Here is an 18,787-nt window from a genome sequence, read left to right on the forward strand (position 1 = left end):
GAAGAGAGCTTGATCACGTCTTCGCGGGTGTGGGGGGTACAAGGGCCGGAGTCCGGGATAGCCTCGCCCTGAAATGGAATATCACGCATGGTCATCCCAGACGTCCGTATCAGCAGGTACACAACTTACGGAACCGAGAAATACAGCAGCATCAACTGAGGTCATGAATCTATTGAAGCCCAACCAGGCCCTTTTGGCAGAAAAAAACTACAAACTAGGTGCAAAAACCACATTCCGTCCCTTCATTATACGCCGTCCCAAAACCCGTCTACTCCAGCTGGCCAATGCCGAGGTGGTCCACATCGGCCTTAACGATACGCAGAGTGTTTGTGTTGCCCATGCCGCCCTTCCAGCCCTGGACAACCACCACCGTCTCACCCTCGTTGAGAACACCCAAGTCGATAGCGTGGGTAAGACCCCATTTGATGCGGCGATCCACATCCTCCTGCCAGTTGACTTTGCTAAAGTCGGGCTTGGCCTCTGGGAAGGAGAATGGGTATACGCCGCGGTACAAGTGGGCATATCTCGAGGCCGACGCGTTCCGAGTGATCATGATGATGGGGCAAACAGGGCGGTACTTGGAGATGAGGCGGGCAGAGACCCCCGAGGTGGAGAGAACGAAGATGGCCGAGGCGTTGAGGTCGAGAGACGTCCGGACAGCCGCCATGGCGCAAGACTCGACAATGGAGACGGGGCGCTTGACAAGGGCGCACAGCTCCTCGAAGTGGCTGACATATGGGATGGTGTTCTCGGCCTTGAGGCAAGCCTCGCTCATCTCACGGACAGCCTCGTTGGGGTAGCTACCCTTGGCTGTCTCACCGGAAAGCTAGGCGATGTTAGTGCCTGGGTGCAAACAAGACATCTTTGCTGCAAACATACCATGACACAGTCGGCGCCGTCAGTAACTGCGTTGCCAACATCACTGATTTCGGCTCTGGTTGGCCTGGGGTTCTTGATCATGGACTCGAGCATCTGAGTGGCGCAAATGACGGGCTTGCCAGCAATGTTGCACATGGCAATGATCTTCTTCTGAGCGGCGAACACCTCGGCGGCGGGAATCTCGATACCGAGATCGCCACGGGCAACCATGACACCGTCGGTCTCCTCGAGAATCTCGGCAAAGTTGTTGAGACCTTGTCTGTTCTCAATCTTGGCAATGATCTGAATGTGCTTGCCCTCCTCGCCGAGGACCTCACGAATGTCCTTGATGTCTTGCCCTCTGCGGATGAAAGCTGTGGCAAATCAAAAAAATTAGCACATGTCGTTACAGCCAGCCATGGGCGTACATACAAGCAAAGACCATGTCGACATTGTTCTTGACGCCGAACAGGAGATCGGCCTTGTCCTTCTCGGAGAGGGCGGGCAGATCGACATCGGTGTTGGGCAGGTTGACACCCTTGCGGGAAGAGATGAAACCATTGTTGCGCGCCTGAACCTTGATGGTCTTGTCGTCGACAATCTCGAGCACATCGAACGCCAAGACACCGTCGTCGACGTAAATAATGCGGCCTGGGGAGATGACCTTGGTGATGTTCTTGTAGTCGACGTACCTGGTGGCAGTGTCAGTATAGGAGGTTTGTGGGGGGTGAATCGGGGGAGCTTACATGTTCTCGGTGGTGCAGGCCGTGGCATACTTCTCATCGGTGGTGATGTTCAAGATGGCGCCGGCGGAGATGGGGAGATCGGCATCGTTGACGGTGTTGCCGGTACGGATCTCGGGGCCCTTGGTGTCGAGGGCGATGGCGACCTGACGGCCCTTCTGGGCCTTCTCGGCAGCGCGAGCATTGTCAATGACAGACTCTGCAGTCACAGACTGTTAGCACCGACGATCACAGGAAGACAAGACTTGTGCCAAGCATCCGTGGATGGCCAGGCGGTGGTGTCTGCGGGTCGCCCAGGTGGAGCCAGGGAAAGCTGGACCTGAGCGGACCTCGCGACCTCTCCACCAAAGCGCATCATCGAGGCATGGATAGCGCAGGGAACATACGGTGGTACTCGTAGCTGCCGTGGGAGAAGTTCATGCGCACCACGTTGAGGCCAGCCTCGCGGAGCTTGTTGATGGCCTCAACAGAGTTCGTCTTGGGGCCAATGGTGCAGATGATGGAGGTGCGGCGGAAGTTGCGGGCAGGCTGGAACGCGGTATCGAGCTGCGAGAGCCATTCGATCTTGCCCCCCAAGTTGAGGTGGTCGAGAGCTGTGTTGACCATGTTGAAGGACTGTAGGGGAATTCTGAGCGAGACTCGGAACCCGGAAGGAGGAGATAGAGGTCGGACTGCTAAAGATTCCTGGAGACGAGGTCTTGTCAGCGGAACAGGTTCGAAATCCAACCATGGAATTTGCTGAGGTGTTTGCTGAGGCGGAAACAAGAACACAAAATCGAGTTCCGGCCGGAAGTCGAGCAGAAGAAGGCAACCCCTCGCCCAGCCAGGGTCCCGTCGGACTGCAGCGATAACGGAACACCGGACGCGCTGACGCCGCAACCCCCGGCCAGCCAACGAGAGACAGAAGAGACAGAAAAGACAGAAAAGACAGGAAAGACAGAAGAGACAGAAGAGACAGAAGAGACAAACTCACCTCTTAACAATGCGATGTTCAAGAGTGGTCGAGCAGGTGAAGAGAGGAAGGGAGAACGAGAGGGATGGATGGATGGGAAAGTCGAGGAAAAGTTGAGGGAATTGGGTTTGTATCTAGTTCTGGAAGTTCTGCGCGAAAAAAAGAAAAAAAAAACAGATGCGGTTCAACCAAAGCCCAGCCAAACTGGACTTGCCTGCCTTCGGGCATGGAGGGGAAGCTTCCCCCCCAAAAGCTCTTTCCCAACAATCATCCCACTCAGCTCTTGCCAAAGCCCCACGCACCCCTCCCCTCCCTGGACAGTGAATGGGTGGATGGGGTCTTGACGTGGGCGGTTAGGTTAGGTTCGTCTCCCCTTGCCATTGAGGTGGCCTGGTCAAACCTGGAACCCATCGCGGTGGCTTGCATCGGCCATGCATGATGAAGATACGAAGCCCCGAGATCCAGCCCCCGGAGTAGATTGACTTGACCCCTATTTATATGCATGTAGCATCTCTGTGTCCATCACATCGTTCGTCCATGGCATCGCTGCCGTGAGTGTTCCTGCCAAGGCCCCTCACCAGATGAAGGCCCAAAAAGAACGCGGGGGTTCTCATCAGATTACCCCACCTTTCTGACGGGCGGTGAGAGGGCCATTGGTGGCGGGGGTGGTGTTCTGTCGTTTGGGTGACACAGAGAATGTCAACCAATCGCTGACAACTCTGACGGCATGCGGGGCCGAATGAGGGAAAAGCGGGACAATTCCAAAGGGGTTTGGCCTGCTTTGCTCGTGACTCCGCACGTGCATTCTTGCTGGCTGAGCTGCCCTGCTGAGGTAAGGCAACCTTGAAGTGGTCCAAGCTCTCGAATCGGCGGCTGCGCACGGGGCACAGGGTGGCTGGAAGAGGAGCTGAGTCTTGCTGGTGTCTGTCGTTGTCGCTTGCTTCTGATCGCCCGACCGACCCCCCGCTAAAGATTCCATACCGACACCACCAGAACCGCATCACCATCGCTATCCTCCCCACGTTCCTGTCGAGACTGCCCCGCGCCGCCGATATCTGTCCAACTCTCGTCCGTTGCGAAAATAAATTTGTTCTCGGTCAACTAGATTCACCATGGTCGTAAGTATTCGCCCCCTTCGAGTGCCATCACCGCCTCTTTCTGCTCGGCGGTCTCTGTGTCGCTTTCCGAGTCTAAGAACCATGCCGTCTTCCAGCTCCTCGACTTACTGACATTCGGCCTCTGGTCAAAGCTGGCAAGGTTGACTCATTATGCCTTTGATGCTGTGCTCGGTGAGTCGCTGCCCACACCCCTCGCCTGCACCGCCTTTGCTTGAACTCTCTGTCGGCTAACCCAACATACTTAGTTTCCACCATCCTTGCGGGGATGAAGCGCTCGACTGGCCTGACGTGAGTCGATTAACGAGAACATGGAAAGAACCGAATAAATGTGCTGATGGTTCGGAATTCGCAGTTTCCAAGCAGATCAGATTGGCGATTCGGACCAGGACCCCTTCAGGAAGTTCATGAACCGCTACCTCGGTGTCGGCGAGTGGGTGATGGATCAGTCGGTTGCCATTGCAGGCTCGAGCAAGTGGTTCAAGAGAACCCGGTAAAGCGCCTCCATGCTTTCATGACGAAACGATCGAAACCGGATGGCGGGGAAACAGGCGGTCGAGGCGAGGGGAGCATATGGACGCCAGCCTCCCTATGGCTCAACTGGTTTGGGGCTGGCGGAGGAGATCATGATCATGATCATGTTCATGTTATGACCGGGCCGGGTACATGCGGGCGGTTTTCGGGGTGCTTTTCTCGAGTCGCGCGGTCTTTTTTTGTTGGCGGCGTTCATGGACTCTCCTTGACAAGAGAAGGGGATGCATTTTCTCCTCTTGGGATTCTGAATATCGGATTTGGTCCTAGGATTTTTGCGCAATACCATTGGAATTTTCCCATCTCTGTGTCCTGGTGATGCAGGAGGCTCCTGGGGTGTGTTTCTGTCCGTTTCCCGTTCTGTTCCGATGCCCCATCCGGGGTAGCATTAGCCGAGGCAATCCATAGCAGGCCTAGTTCTGCCAGCTGTGCCAGCCCACGGGCCGCAAGTTCACAACACCACTCACACGACAGACAGCACGACATGTTTTCGAGTTACATACACATAGGGGCACGGCTTGACGGTTCAATGGCTGGATTATGTTGATCTACCGCCCTTGAAACAAGGCCTTCTCTGCCGGGAAGAAGCACTCTTAGTCTGGCGGCAATACATCCTCTTCTTCCGCCTCCCCCTTGTCCTCGAGATAATCAACGAAGCTGTTCCAATTCTTCCTCCCCAGCAGCAACGGCCTGATGACTTTGCGTTGCATCCAGTCGCAGGCTCTCTGGCTTTCTTGACATGTCGCGCTCTCCTGCAGCGCTTCCCACTCCAAGTCTGTTTCCGTCTTCTCCATCACGGGTGCGAGAGCCGTCCTCGCCTCGGGCTCGGACATGGCTTGCAGAACCATCATCTGACGCTTCAGATCCTCGAGTTCTTCTTCGTCCAACTCCATTGGATCAAACGGCTTGCTCAGCCTGTCTCTGGCGTAGGGTGGAGAGACTGGAGGAGGCTGATCACCTCGGACAGGTAGCGGAGTCTGTCGTCCGCGTCGCTGAGCATGTTGGTGAGATCACGCAGGGTTTTTCGCATGTTCCTGAGCCTGCTTTCGAGATAGAGGAAGGGTGGACGGCCGTGGCGGTAGATTGTTTTGATCCATGTGCCGGTTATGCCGGGTTTTGATGCTACGTCGTAGGAGCCGGGTTGACGGCCGGCGATGGCAGTGGTGAAGGAGATGAGGCGGAGGATGGAGTGGCCGACGCGGCCGGACTGGCTGGTATTGTGCTTCTGCTTGGTGTTGTTCTCCTGCGTGTTGTTCCCCTCAGTGTTGTTCTCGCCCATGCTGTTCTCGCCCACGTTATTCTTCTTCATTTTTGATTTGAAAGAGGCTCGCCAGTCATGGGTGATCAGGTCCATCCTTTCATATTCTTTTCCTGCCGGAAGAAGCTTGTCGAGGAAGCTTTCCACCTTGCTGGTCGTGTCATAGGAGACCAGAAATGACAGGTCGCTTTTCATAGCGGGCGGTTTGTTGGGTGCCATTGGTCTGAGTTGAGGCTGGTGTAAGTATTGGACCTGTGGTCTGAGTTGACACCTCGAGAATGGTATGGGTTGAGAGTATGGAGGAATGCAAGTGGTTGCATAGATTGGGGGGAACCCGACGAGAATATATATAGTCGTTTTTAAATACCTTATCAAAGTTTTTCTCGCGGCCGCTCTCTTTAAAACTCTAACAGCGTGGCGTTGGCATAGACTGACAGGATGCAACTCAGACGGTGAGGTGGTTGAGGTTAGGTTTGGCAGCTCACAACACCACCGGAATAGAACTTGAACTGGCTGAATCGATCGCAACAGAGACCATCTCCTTTGATTGTCCGAAGGCCTTGACCATCTATCACTTTGCTTCTCTTCTGAGACCAATTCATTACTTAATTGTTAGCGAACGTAATATGTCTATGAGCCTATGTTTCCTTGCGATTGTGAGCGGTAGGCGGGAGGCTCCCGTGGGGCACCAGTGTTGCAAATTGTTTTTCGCTGTGTGGGATCCAGAAGCTCCACGATGGCTTCAAAATGACAGAGGGGATTGATTATCAAGTACACAAGAATTCAGGGCTACTGTACCCTGCGTACCAGCAGCATCGATATGCGGTCTTTCATCTATGCACCTCGGGTCAGGGTTGTGCATTGTAGTCATGATGAGAGCTCATTGACACAAGACTGCTTTGTTCGCCCACAGACATACAATGTGCAACGTAGCCATGTCGTATCATTTTGGCCATTTTGCTTGAAAAGATAAAAATGAAATAAAAACACATCTGATACCCCCAAGAAAGCGTTCAGTCACAGTTGCCATATCACTTGCTCCGGGCAGTGATCATCTCTCGTCATCTGCAAACTGACCAATCACAAGCCGCTTGCGCACAGTGTAGGGTGCAACTCTGATAACAAATCATGTCCTCCATCATGGATATCATCCAGGACGACTTTTCCTCCCTCGACCTTCATGAACCACTATCGCCATCTCATTCCGGCCAATCAATTATCAATAACGACAGATTAGCCCGCATCATGGAAATCCGACGCCTCGAAAGCCCAGATCTCAACCCGCCCAGGTACCACGACCCATCAACACCACCCTCCTCACCACCACAGCCATCTTCCACCTCATCATCCCCCGGAACACCCGGACCACCACCCAAACCACCACCATCCCCCCCTCAATTCCCCCAATTCTCCCTCTTCCCAGGTGAACTCCAAAACCTAATCTGGGACCACGCCGCCCAGCTCCTCTCCTCCCCAACCTCGACCCCAGGAATCCACTTCCTCCTCCAACCCCCCCTCTTAAGCCCCAACACCCCCCCTCTCGTCCGCCCGGCCCCCTTCCAGCTTTCTACTCCATGGCTCACCAACGACCTCGACCTCATCCCAACCAGAGACTCCTTCTGTCTCAACCTCGCAAACCTCCTCCTCACCTGCCGCGCCTCTCGCGCCGCCATTCTCCGCAACAACGCCTCTTTCCCATTCACCCACAACAGAACTATCCTAAGGTCTCTCCCCCAAAAGGGGTATCCAGTGTTGTGCCCCCCAAAGTCCGTCGACTTGTCCCTCGACCTCCACCGAGATTTGGTGTCACTAACTTCGGCCAATGGCACCTGCGACGAAGTGAGGAGGATGCTCGATTTCACCGACGGTAACCACTTCATCTTTTCGGCGGCGAGGAAATTTGCGGTGAGGTATGGATTAGGCTGGGAACTGCCGACTCCGGGCCCGTTTCAGCACGACAGGCGGTGTCCGACGGGGTGGATGGGGATGAGGGGGGGGGGGAGGCCGGGGTTTTGCTCGAGGTGTGTGGGGAGGTTGGTTGAGCGGTTCAGGAGGTTGGAGGAGGTTTGGGTTGTGGTTGATTTGCCTGAGAAGGGGTGGAAAAGGGTTGATGGTGGGTGGGGGAGGAAAAAGGAGTTTGAGGGGTGGGATAGGCGGTGGTTTGCTGTTGAGGGGGTGGGCGTTGTGGGGGAGGAGGGGAATGGGAATGGGGGGGTAGTGGAGGAGGGGTTGGAGGTGCTGGAGAGGGTGAAGAGTAATTTGGTGAGTTCTCTTTCGAGATATAGGTTTGAGATGGAGGGGGAAGTGGTGCTGATGAGATGACAGAAAGATCCGAGGTATTATCATATGCCGTGGGTGAGCGAGTTGAAGTTTGGGTTGTTGGGGTGGGAGAAGTCGACATGATGAGTGGTTGAAGGGGACTACAAAAGGGTACATGGCCATGCGATACGGGTGTGTTGGTTGCAGTGGACTATGATCCGCCTTGCACAAGGTATTGGACATCATATGAATATCTTGAGCAAGGAAGACACCCGGGTAACAGAACACATGGATTGGATATCGATCATGTCTTTCGGCTAAAGTGGTAGGTTCAGTGCGATGAAGCTTGGACACCCATGCTTGCAGATCTTAGAGAGAACTGTGTCGAGAGTAGGTAGTGTACATTTCAGTACGGAACGGCATACATAGATAGTACAAGCATACTCAAGTGATAATGATTATAAGGGACATGCATGAGAGTGAGCTACCAGCGTTGTTTAGAAAAGTGACCAAAGATCAGATGACTGGCCGAGATGGGATGACAGGTCTCATGGTTTATGAAGATAAGATAGGCAAAGGCTCGTCGGCGCGACACTCCGACAATTCCACCAACTTCACGATGGCATTGCTGGAGTTGACAATGTTGGAGGCTCCCATGACGTCTCGGGCCTGTCTCACAACCCAGGGGTAGCTTGTTTGATTAGACCCGATCGGCTCTAGCGCATCGCCTGAGTGGCTGACAGGGGTTGGGGGGGGGTTCAGATCGCCAGGGCGGAACCGTAGCGAGCACCATCCGAACCGAGTTCTAGAAGCTTAGCGCTCCAACCGCCTGAACCTCCAGGTGTCTTTGCCCCTACTCGCTGTGCCATTGAAGCTCGAAAATCATGAAGAGCGCAGGATGAATGGCATCATCACAAAGGAAGCCTGTAATCTAGAATTCCATGCTTTGCACCCAAGGCAAGACAATTTCAAGCATCGTCAGAAGACAAGCCAGATCTGACGACGGGACCAGGCACCTAGGCAAAGGCCACTGGGACCCGATGAGCAGGCAGGCACCTTTGATGCCCCTGTTGCCGTCACGGGCACTCTGATCCACGCGCGCCCACGGTCTCGACCCAAAGCCACCTCCACAGTTGATTGTTCTACCTGAACCTCACTCGAACTTGGTCAAAGCAAAGGCCTGATCAGAGATGATGATGGTGCACATTGCCATCGGCCATATATCGTTGTACACTTGTCATTCCACCTGCCTCGCCGGCCAGCCGGGTTGTCAAGGCTCGTTTCGAGCATCATTTGCGAATCTCAACGGTCAAGCAGCGCACCAACCACCGCCAAAATGAAACTGGTGCGACGTCAACAGCGATCCACCCCGACGACCTCCTGAAGGAAGAGACAGGAAACAATTGAAACCTTTTCCTCAGGTATCTCGTCACCCGTGTTCTCGATAGCAAGCGCCCGGGAAGTACCAAGGCCGACGGAGATGGCCATCTCAGGTGACCACCTCACCCACCCTACCTTAACCATCAACCAGCTCGGTAAACAACTTTGTTATACAACCAAATGACAAAGAAAAGACGACAGGAACAAATACGGTGAGGCTCGAAACGACATCAACTGTGGAGCGGCCCAGATTCTACCACCACCCTTAAATCCTAATCCTCACCTCGGATCCCGTGAATCATGACCCCCAACGCCCGACTTCAGACGCCCAGGCAGGGGCACGGTACCTGCCGGGGATCTCAGCAACGGTGTGACCTGGCCGCCGGGGCCCCCAGAGCCAAGGAGGCTCAAGGAGGCTCTTGGCTCGGCGCAGGGGTGCGCTCATTGAACCTCAACCGCCGTCCTGCGACACAAGCGACGTCGACGTCCCCTTCGAGATGGAGCACGGCTCGACCATCCCATTTTGGGCCTTGTCGTCGCCATCCAAGTGCCAGTATGATCGCCATTAGGGGGCGCCTTTCACTCTCCTTTCCCTGGGCCCTGGGCCCTGGCTGCTTGGGTGTCATCCCGTCTCTGGAGGATTGTTCTATATAACCTCAAGTTTCCCATCCCTCTTGTCTCTTTTCTTTCCTTCATCATTCCATTCAGCAAGTTAATCGCTCTCTTTTCTTGTTTTCTTCAGTCTTTTCAGTTCTGTGAACTCTTCGTTTCGTTCCGCTCTTTCGGCATTTACACATTCTTTACAACCGCTCGGCCGGTCCTTTACTTCTCCGCTACACCATACCTACAAAAACAAGTTTTAGTGCGATAACTTCTGTTTGTCATCACCATGTATTCCAAGGCTGCTATCGTCGCCCTCATGCTGGCCGTTGTCGAGGCCCGTTTCGGTCAAGAGGGTGCCGTCCAGGGCGCCGTCCAGGCTCTCGGTGCCTTTGGCAACCCCGGTGCTGCCGGCACCTTGGCCGGTCAGACCCCCAGCGTTCTCCTCGCCGGAGCCAACGCCTGCGCGAAGCTCCAACTTGCCGACCAGATCGTCCAGGAGCTCGGCACTGACGATGCCGTCATCGCTGCCGCCAAGCTCCTCGTCCAGGCCGAGAAGAACTTCAACCCCTTCGCCGTCTCCATCCCCAGCATCTGCTCTGATGCCGGTCTCCCCGCCACCGAGGCCCTCCGTGGCATCATTCCTCTGGTCGACCCCGATGTTCCCGGCGCCGCTGAGCAGAACGCCCGCTCTGCCCAGTCCCTGAACAACCCCTTCAACGCCAACGGCCTGTCTGTTGCCGACATCACCGCCGCCCAGGGGTTCACTGACTTTACTGCTCAGAGCCTTGGTGGTGCCAATGCTGCTCCCCCTGCCGGTGGCAACAACAACAACAACAACAACAACAACAATAACAACAATAACAACAACAACAACAACAACAACAACAACAACGGCGGCAACGTCAACTGCGGAGCTCCGCGCACCCTCACCACCGTGATCGTGGCCGCTCCCACCGCCACTCCCGCCCCCGCTGCCGGCAACGGTAACAACAACAACAACAACAACGGTGGCAACAACGGTGGCAACAACGGTGGCAACAACGCCGCCCTCGACTTCGGCTCCTGCGTGCCCACCATGAACTTCCTCGGCGGGCGCGGCAACCGGCCCGCGACCGAGTTCACCTTCAACGCCATCGACCCCGTCATCCTCTCGCGCCAGGGCGAGGCCCTCAACCCCAACATCATCACCAACCGCATCTGCGACGAGCTCACCAACATCTGCGGTGCCAATCAGGCGGCCAAGGACGCCTGCCTGGACGCCAAGGCCCAGATCCAGGCTCTCGGGACCAGGGACGCTTCCACCGCTGTTGCGTGGAACACTCTTTTGGGGTTCCCTGATGTGAATGTTAATGTTTAAGGGACCAAGGATAGGAGGTGTTGTTTCTTCTTGTTGTGAGATATGATGATATGATTCATTTCTTTACCGTTGTTTTTTTTGTTTCTTTTTTTTGTTGTTGTTGTTGTTGGAGTTTTTCTGGGGGGGGATGGAAGCAAGGAAGGGGTAATGGTAGTAGCTAGTTAGTGTGAATTGACTGGTTGCATGGGTATACTTCTCTGTCTGTTTGTTTTGCTTGTGATGTTGAGATCTTCCTGTGAAAATGCGCATATTGTGTGACGAAGCAGCAAACACTGACTGACTGAACACCACCACCGGGCAGGACAGGCATGTGGGGCACTGTCTCGGCTCCCCCCCACCACACTTGGTTCATCCGATGATGCAATCCATTGTGAACCCATCAGTTACTGGGTTTGTCATCAACACTCGAATTCCCCCCCCCTTTCTTCCGGTTCGAGTTTGTGATTTTATATTTACCGTCACTCTTCTATTCCCTACACTCACAAAAACACAACATACCTCCTACTCTACTAGGCTTTTTCACAACTTGAATTCCCAAACCCCATTGCCCCCCCAAAACAATTTTACAAGCCACCAAAAATGTCCCACCACGTCCTCCTCCTAGGCGGCCACGGCAAGGTAGCCCAGCTCCTAACCCCCTTGCTCTTGAAGCGCTCCTGGACTGTCACGAGCGTGATCCGGGCTCAGGAACAAGTCCCCACGATCAAGAAGTTGGGGGCGAGCCAGAATGGGAAGCTGAATGTTCTCGTCAGGAGCCTGGAAGATGTCAAATCTACAGATGACGCCAAGAAAGTCATTGAAGACGCCGGGAGGGAGGGAGAAAAGGGGGTGGACTATGTTGTTTGGAGTGCCGGTTTGTTTTTCTTTTTTTTTTTTTTTTTTTTCGTTTTGGTTTCCCCCCTGCGATGAGATGAGATGGGTGCTGATAGGGTTGTAGGTGCTGGTGGGAAGGGTGGTCCGGAGAGGGTAAAGACTGATCAATCCACGTTGTAATGTGTTATGGGGATGCTAACAGGGGTAGACCTACGCTATCGACCGCGACGCCGCCATCCACTTCATCCGCGCAGCTGCCTCCACCCCCTCCATCACCAAGTTCTTAATGGTGTCTTATCTTGCTTCTCGCAAGGCAAAGCCTGCGTGGTGGAGCGAGGAAGAGTGGAAAGCCGCCCAACATGTCAACAATGAGGTCTTGCCGACGTACTACAAGGCCAAGATTGCTGCTGATGAGGAGCTGTACCGTGTTTCGAGGAAGAGTGAGACGCTTGTGGGGATCAACCTCCGGCCTGGGACGCTAACGCTGGAGCCGGCCGGGAAGGTGGAGTTGGGGAGGACGAAGGGGTCGGGTGGGGATGTGAGCAGGGAGACGGTCGCTGTTGTTGCTGATGAGTTGTTGGCCAGGGAGGGGGTGAGGAATGGTTGGATTGATTTGTTGGATGGGGCCGAGGGGGTGAGGGAGGCGGTGGAGAGGGTTGTGAGGGAGGGAGTTGATGCTGCGGAGGGGGATCCGGTTTACGATGAGTAGTTACGCGTTGTGGTATGGATTTATGGTGGATTTTGTCTACTCGGGAGGATCCGCGTTGGGAATGGTTTTAGTGTTCGGTGAAAGAAAGTCTGCGGGTTGTCAATGAATGCCGACAAGAGACCGACTGACGCGAGCCGTGGGAGCAACCAGACTGTCTGACCTACGGGGGGCAACCTCCATATAGCCCTCCACCAACTCGGCCGTGTAATCAATAGTCATTTGGGTCGTACGTAAATTCGTTTGATACCGGCTCACCCTCCCATGTGCCGGTCACAGTCAATCACGCAGTTCAGCCCAAAGGCGGCAAAAAGTGGCCGAGATATAACCTAGCATTTGATATCTCTTTGGCTGCGGTGCCCGAGTCGGCCTTTAGACAGGCCTTTCCTGCAGCTTGCCGATGAAACAGCTCGTGATTTTTATGTGGCAGAGGGCTGACATATGACAATTGCAGCTCCCTCTACTGAAGAAAGAGGTGATAGTATTCCATCTGAGGCACAGGGAAAAGCTACAAACAAGCAAATTGAAGACTAGCGGAAACCCTGAGAGCAAACTGCCCGCCTGGCCCAAAACAGGGAGCACTTCATTCTCCCACACGCGAGGAGTAACTCAAAATGGGCAGGCATACAAGGTCAACTCATCGTCTCTGGCGTCCTCAATCTTCACCTCGGTCACCACCTTTGAGTCGTCCTCGTCGCCAACATGAAGACGTCTCCCTTCACCACCGGGCTCCTGTCCCTCGCCTCCCTTGTCTTGGCCGTCCCAGTTCCCGACCCCATCACGATCAAACCTCCCCGGTGCTGCCACGTCGGTGATCATCCCGCCTGCCACCGGCGGCGGTTGCGTTTCCGGACCGCTCGGGGAGGATAAATTCAAGACTAACCTCGGACCGATCGGCATTGCTCTCCAGGGACCGAATAATGGGACGGGGTGTAACCCCCGCTGATTGTTTGAGGGATCTCTCCCCCACGATCAGCCAGCAGGCGTTGCGGCCGAGCAATGTGACTTTTTTGCTTGAGCAGGAGGGTTTTGCGGATTTTAATGTCAATCTGGACGCGCCGCCAAATGGGCTTGGGGTGCACCCGGGGGAGGGGCATCTATCGGTTGGGATGGTGGAGTTGGGTGTGTTTGTTAGTCCGGGGGATCCCGATCTTTTATCTGCATCATGGGAATATGGATAGGCAGTGGGCGATTTGGCAGGGGGCAGGATCAGGAGGGACGGACGGGGGTGGTTTGGGGCACGTAGACTACGGGGAATGGTGAGTTTTATCTTTTTGACTTTGCCCGTATGTCCTAGTGCCAACTTCACACTTGACACGGTCGGTGCCGTTTGGGTATCTTTCGCCGGATGTGCCGCTGTTTTAGGGAGCTGGATGGAGTCTACGATCGAGGGGCCGCATTGCTACATCTATGAGTAGGCAGGTATGTTATGTATGTATGTACGGGGTTGCAACCCGTGGAGATGAAGAAATGGAATGAATCCTTATCAATCAAAGTATTGCCCGTGTGCCTTTTTCCACTTGTGGGGTTGTGTGACAAGGAAGTCTGGATATGCGGGTAATGCCACGTTCTCGGAGGGCCATCCCACCGGCACCGGGTGGTAAGGTGAGTGGTAGTATGCCGACGGCAAGGCTGGGGAAGAGTGCCGTAGCGGGGCCGCGGCGGTGACCTTTTGCTGGAGAGAATGGGTTGGTTTTTTTTTTTTCTTGGCTTTTTTTTTTTTGTTTCTTTTTCTTTGTTGCTTACCAAAGAGACCACCCGGAGACATATTTTGACACAAGGTCCTCGGAGACAAAAAAGGAGACAAAAACCTCGGCATGCGTCTCATTAATGGCCCCGTATCTGGCATCGATTTATGTTCGATTCCATCGGGCTTCCATCTTCCGTTGCGGCCCCCCGGGACTCTATTAGTAAGGTGACGGTGGGACGGCGAATGTTTTGGTAAAAACCGGGCAAGAACATGACCCCGAGACCCCCCAAATGCCTCGGTGGGTAACGGTGGGGTGGCGGGGTGGGAATGGGTAACCACAATGTGTGCCCAGGCCGGAATCTTGGATCAGTGTGATTGTGCGCGTCATATATCAAGGGGAACGACGACGTCCGACTGAGAAGAAATCAGCTTTTCCCCGCAGTGGTGTTGATATTTGGAGTTCACTTTAACTACCTACCATACCTCACCTCATCTTATCACAACACTCTCATACTACCACCACCTGCCATCACGTCAATCCACGTTGAATAACCTCACCACCACCGGCCAAAAATGAAAGAAGCCCTCGTCAGCAAAGGCCCTCAGGTCGAAATAGTTAACACCCCCATCCCCTCCCTCCCTTCCCCGGACCACATCCTCATCCGCGTCGTCGTCACCGGCACCAACCCAAAAGACTGGAAACTCCCCGACCTCTACGAGCAGGACGCACGCACCAACTCAGGCGATGACATCGCCGGCATAGTCCACACCGTCGGTGCCAACGTCTTTGAGTTCAAGCCCGGCGACCGCGTCGCCGCCTTCCACGAGATGCGCACCCCCCACGGCAGCTTCGCCGAGTACGCCGTCGCCTGGCAGCACACCACCTTCCACATCCCCAGCAACATCTCGTTCGAGGAGGCTGCCGCTCTGCCCCTCGCGGCCATGACCTCTGTTGTGGGGTTGTACGACCGGTTGGGGCTCCCGCAGCCGTGGTCGCCCGAGGTGAGCAGAGACGAGGTGACGGATATTCCGCTGCTGATTTACGGCGCGTCGTCCGCGGTGGGGTTTTACGGGTTGCAGTTTGCGCTGAGGAGCAACATGCACCCTTTGATCTGCGTGGCTGGGTCGGCGAAGGAGTATGTGAGGGGGTTTATCGATGAGTCAAAGGGGGATGTGGTTGTTGATTACAGGGATGGACCGGAGGCGACGGTGGAGGGAATCAAGAGGGCGCTGAAGGGGAGGGAGTTGAAGTATGCTCTTGATGCGGTTTCGTTGCCGGAGAGTCTCGACAATATTGCCGAGGTGCTGTCGACGGATGGGGGCCATGTCACTCTTGTGCTTGGACATCCGAAGAAGGGGTTGAAGGAGGGGCAAAAGTACAGCGTTACCATGGTGGGCGATGTTCATAACGATCACAGGGATTTGGGGTATGTTTACTTTAGGTATATTGCTAGGGGGTTGGCCGAGGGCTGGTTTAAGCCGCAGAGGGTCGAGGTCGTGCCCGGTGGATTGGGGGGTGTTCGGAAAGCGTTGGAGGACTTGAAGAAGGGGAGGGCGAGTGGAGTCAAGTATGTGATGAGGATTGAGGAGACGGAGGGGTTGGTCAAGGGGGATAGGTAAGTCCCCCCAGTGGCTGTTTGTCAGAATGACTGGAAGTTGGTGTGAGGAGAAGAGTAGACTCGTAGGCAAGGCCTTTAGACTCGAGTAAATAGATTGTTATGTGCCATACCTAGCTTGTTGAAGCACTCCAACCAAGGCCTGACTGTCTCATGCTGTCAAGCGCCCTTTGTCATTCATGCCATTCGAAAACGAACCCTAGTGTCGCCGCCATTTTACCGCCGTTTCTTTCCCGCAATTTGCTCATCGGGGACGATCCAGAAAGACGTTGGTTGGACTCTGCAGGGCCAACACTACGCCATATCCCCTTTCCGTATGCCAAATTTGAAGATCCGGAGCTTGTGCGTGAAGTTTTCCAGGACCTACCGGAATCTCAGAGGATACCGCTCTGGTCGGTAAACTCCCGAAAGTGTTTTGGCTGGGTCCTTTTAACCGGCCATGAAATCATGGCGCTGTTTATTCAATCTTACTGTGGCAAAGAAGCGAGTAGAGCGAAAGACTTTACGTAAGTCGTGTGGAAATCGATGCTTTCTACGGCCGCAGTTTATTTTTTTATTTTTTACATATACACACACTCTGGCCTATGAGCAACAGGGCTGGGAAGTATGTGCTGACAGAGGTGGGTCCACATTAGGAATCATTGTTTCAGTTCGACAAATGGTCGGTGTAATGTTAGTGGGTAGTGAGAGGGGCGTAGTGCATCCCAAAGTCCGAGGTCTATCCAACTGCTCGCACTTGACAGCATTCCTCGGGCAAGGCTGATGGATGACCTGCCCTATCGAGATTGAGACTACAGTCGCCGCATAAGCTGCCTGCATACCTTGAGACAGGGAATATGGGGCGTTACTAAGGTTCCTCGACATCATGATCATTATGATCGCACCATGAGCGAGGCCAAGAACAGCGCCTCACCTAATCAGCCCTGCGGTGGTACTTTCAGCTGCAACGACAGCTGGAGACAGCGTGTAGAATTCTGAACTTGATGTGGATCTTGTTGCTGTTGATCGGGAACGGCCAGTCATTCACTGCTTCTCGTCGGGCCGTCAACGTATCGCATGAACGAGCAGAACGAGATGTGGTGGTGTATCAATCCTCAAGGAAGGCATGCTGATGGACCATCATTCATGATTCCATACCTCATAGCCTTTGTCACTGAACAGAGGGTACAACCAAGACGTCAAATTTTGAGTATAAGAAGCCAAGAACACGCTCGCCATCACTGCTCTTTCTTCCACCATCAGTCTCTCAGACATCACCGTCTTCTCACACACAACTTCACACCAACGCCAACCTTCAACAAAATTCAATTCACCACCGCCCTCCTCCTTGCCCTCCAGGCCACCTTCGCCCTCACCAGCTCCGCCCCCGCCCCCGCGGCCGACCTTTCCACCGCCCAACTCGAAGCCGAGTGCGGCAGTCTCCACGCCAACACCTACAACGAGACCGCTCTCCCCTCCGACGTTGATCCAGCCCAGATCCGTCACTGGTAAGTGATCTCTTTCCCCTACCTAACCGAGCGGTTTGCTAACTGCAGACAAAAAAGCGTCGAAACCCCTCCGGCACCGCCACCGAGGAAAACACCCTCGGCAAACGCGACTGCGTCCCGGGCAGCGCGGCCCAGTACGGCTGCGGCAGGGGCGGGTACTGCTGGAGGCGCTGCGGCGGGAGCGGGGGCTCGTGGTGCTGGCAGGCGGTGAACAACGGCTGAGGTGACTGGATCAAGTGCACTGCGAACAGCCAGTGTGCTCCGAAAAGCGGGTGGGGGTGTGGTCAGAGCGAGGGGGATTGTAATGCTTGCGGGTGCTCTTGCACGGGTGGTTTGCCTTTCTAGATGATGAGTTGGCAGAGGAGACGGCTCAGTAGGGGTTGAATAGGATAAGGAGACGGGAAAGACATTGGAAGGTCAAAAGCAACAATGATGGATCGCTTCCAAGGGGTTAAAAGTGGTGTGAACAGTAGCTAGGTACCTAGTTTTGTCTTTCTCTAATTCATCACCGACACACAGAATTGAAAATTTGGATAAACATCGTCGGTGTATGCACGTAACCCTATCGGTTGGTCTCGTAGCTCATAATCATTGACGTATCCCTTCCCCTTCCTCTCATTCCCAACTACCCACCTACCTAAGTAAAAGACATAAACAACCACCTCATTCCCAACAAGGACAACAGAATATTAACCACCCACCACCCTCCCTCTTTTTCCCATAAAAACAGGACAGAAACCCAACCCGCAACCCCCAGCCTCTCCCCACGTCCTCACCAAGCTAATCAAACCTCCCCCAATAAGGACACCCACCCACAGCACAGGGGTATTTATTCGACACAACCTCTTCAACCCTGCCATTCACACCACCACACTCGACATCTTCTTTTTTTATCTTTAAGTCAGCAACCTGATTCCAAACCATGAAAAAACAAGATAGACACAAACATACCGCAGCTCTCACACAAACTCGTAATCCTATGCCCGCAGCGGTGGTGAATGATGATTCTAAGGGTGCACATTCTCCCAGGGTAGGTAGTAGTAGGTATTTTACACTTGCGTCCTGTGATCTGCCAAAACAACAAGACAGATCAACTTTTCTATACGTAGGTAGGTAGGTTGGGATAAAGATATCTGATAAGGTAGGTAAGCAAAGATTTGCTGTCGTCTCTATTTCCAAGTTCCGGACTTGATGACACGGTAACTGAGCCGCAAAAAGCAGATGAGGTAAGTGGCAGTCGTCGAATGTGGAAACTTTTTTTTTCTTCTTTTTGCTGCTGCCGCACTCGCAAAGAGCTAATGCGGGCACAAGCCGGACACGGGGGGGTGGTGGAACTGACAAGTGGTTCAAGAAAGTTGTGGAAAGAGTCAAAGTCGTGAAGAAAGAAGGGGCCAAGGTGGGCATGCCTCTGCTTTTAAC

At 54.2% G+C, this 18,787-nt stretch overlaps 7 protein-coding genes across 7 annotated transcripts; 5 read left to right on the plus strand and 2 right to left on the minus strand.

Annotated features, from left to right (window-relative positions):
- Positions 1-141: 141 nt before the first annotated feature.
- Positions 142-4,502, minus strand: PYK1 (Pyruvate kinase). The gene is made up of 6 exons (XM_062879619.1): positions 2,575-4,502; positions 1,988-2,285; positions 1,605-1,800; positions 1,291-1,550; positions 880-1,232; positions 142-826 (listed from the first exon to the last, which is right to left on the minus strand). Exons 2-6 carry the CDS (start codon positions 2,205-2,207, stop codon positions 269-271), a joined length of 1,587 nt encoding a protein of 528 aa, XP_062730768.1. The 5' UTR covers positions 2,208-2,285; positions 2,575-4,502; the 3' UTR covers positions 142-268.
- QC761_503970 (uncharacterized protein) lies at positions 3,504-4,501 on the plus strand. The gene is made up of 4 exons (XM_062879620.1): positions 3,504-3,671; positions 3,803-3,842; positions 3,917-3,959; positions 4,024-4,501. Exons 1-4 carry the CDS (start codon positions 3,666-3,668, stop codon positions 4,163-4,165), a joined length of 231 nt encoding a protein of 76 aa, XP_062730769.1. The 5' UTR covers positions 3,504-3,665; the 3' UTR covers positions 4,166-4,501.
- A 607-nt stretch (positions 4,503-5,109) lies between the features above and the next one.
- On the minus strand, positions 5,110-5,676 carry QC761_503975 (uncharacterized protein; the record flags this gene model as incomplete). Its single annotated transcript, XM_062879621.1, has 1 exon — positions 5,110-5,676. The coding sequence occupies one exon, from the start codon at positions 5,674-5,676 to the stop codon at positions 5,110-5,112; it is 567 nt and encodes a 188-aa protein (XP_062730770.1).
- Positions 5,677-6,597: 921 nt separating this feature from the next.
- QC761_503980 (uncharacterized protein) lies at positions 6,598-8,452 on the plus strand (the record flags this gene model as incomplete). The annotated part of the gene is made up of 3 exons (XM_062879622.1): positions 6,598-7,719; positions 7,783-8,195; positions 8,262-8,452. The coding sequence occupies 2 exons, from the start codon at positions 6,598-6,600 to the stop codon at positions 7,858-7,860; spliced, it is 1,200 nt and encodes a 399-aa protein (XP_062730771.1). The 3' UTR covers positions 7,861-8,195; positions 8,262-8,452.
- Positions 8,453-9,985: 1,533 nt separating this feature from the next.
- QC761_503990 (uncharacterized protein) lies at positions 9,986-11,056 on the plus strand (the record flags this gene model as incomplete). Its single annotated transcript, XM_062879623.1, has 1 exon — positions 9,986-11,056. One exon carries the CDS (start codon positions 9,986-9,988, stop codon positions 11,054-11,056), a length of 1,071 nt encoding a protein of 356 aa, XP_062730772.1.
- A 337-nt stretch (positions 11,057-11,393) lies between these two features.
- On the plus strand, positions 11,394-12,864 carry QC761_504000 (uncharacterized protein). Its single transcript, XM_062879624.1, has 3 exons — positions 11,394-11,909; positions 11,994-12,022; positions 12,078-12,864. The coding sequence occupies exons 1-3, from the start codon at positions 11,636-11,638 to the stop codon at positions 12,576-12,578; spliced, it is 804 nt and encodes a 267-aa protein (XP_062730773.1). The 5' UTR covers positions 11,394-11,635; the 3' UTR covers positions 12,579-12,864.
- A 1,974-nt stretch (positions 12,865-14,838) lies between these two features.
- QC761_0077880 (uncharacterized protein) lies at positions 14,839-17,917 on the plus strand (the record flags this gene model as incomplete). The annotated part of the gene is made up of 3 exons (XM_062872809.1): positions 14,839-15,881; positions 17,132-17,368; positions 17,426-17,917. The coding sequence occupies 3 exons, from the start codon at positions 14,839-14,841 to the stop codon at positions 17,577-17,579; spliced, it is 1,434 nt and encodes a 477-aa protein (XP_062730774.1). The 3' UTR covers positions 17,580-17,917.
- Between the last annotated feature and the right edge of the window lie 870 nt (positions 17,918-18,787).

Source organism: Podospora bellae-mahoneyi, chromosome 5, assembly GCF_035222275.1.
Source record: "Podospora bellae-mahoneyi strain CBS 112042 chromosome 5, whole genome shotgun sequence".
Classification (NCBI taxonomy): Eukaryota; Fungi; Ascomycota; class Sordariomycetes; order Sordariales; family Podosporaceae; genus Podospora; species Podospora bellae-mahoneyi.

What these genes read in the sequence shown, in the direction of transcription:
- QC761_504000 (XM_062879624.1), top strand. Translation starts at nt 11,636, where the DNA reads ATGTCCCACCACGTCCTCCTCCTAGGCGGCCACGGCAAGGTAGCCCAG. An exon ending in CTATGTTGTTTGGAGTGCCG is followed by an intron (nt 11,910 to 11,993) that starts GTTTGTTTTTCT and finishes ATAGGGTTGTAG; the next exon opens with GTGCTGGTGGGAAGGGTGGT. An exon ending in GGAAGGGTGGTCCGGAGAGG is followed by an intron (nt 12,023 to 12,077) that starts GTAAAGACTGAT and finishes TAACAGGGGTAG; the next exon opens with ACCTACGCTATCGACCGCGA.
- QC761_503970 (XM_062879620.1), top strand. An exon ending in TGCCTTTGATGCTGTGCTCG is followed by an intron (nt 3,843 to 3,916) that starts GTGAGTCGCTGC and finishes CAACATACTTAG; the next exon opens with TTTCCACCATCCTTGCGGGG. An exon ending in AAGCGCTCGACTGGCCTGAC is followed by an intron (nt 3,960 to 4,023) that starts GTGAGTCGATTA and finishes CGGAATTCGCAG; the next exon opens with TTTCCAAGCAGATCAGATTG.
- PYK1 (XM_062879619.1), bottom strand. Translation starts at nt 2,207, where the DNA reads ATGGTCAACACAGCTCTCGACCACCTCAACTTGGGGGGCAAGATCGAA. An exon ending in TGTCGACATGGTCTTTGCTT is followed by an intron (nt 1,233 to 1,290) that starts GTATGTACGCCC and finishes GATTTGCCACAG; the next exon opens with CTTTCATCCGCAGAGGGCAA. An exon ending in ACGGCGCCGACTGTGTCATG is followed by an intron (nt 827 to 879) that starts GTATGTTTGCAG and finishes AACATCGCCTAG; the next exon opens with CTTTCCGGTGAGACAGCCAA.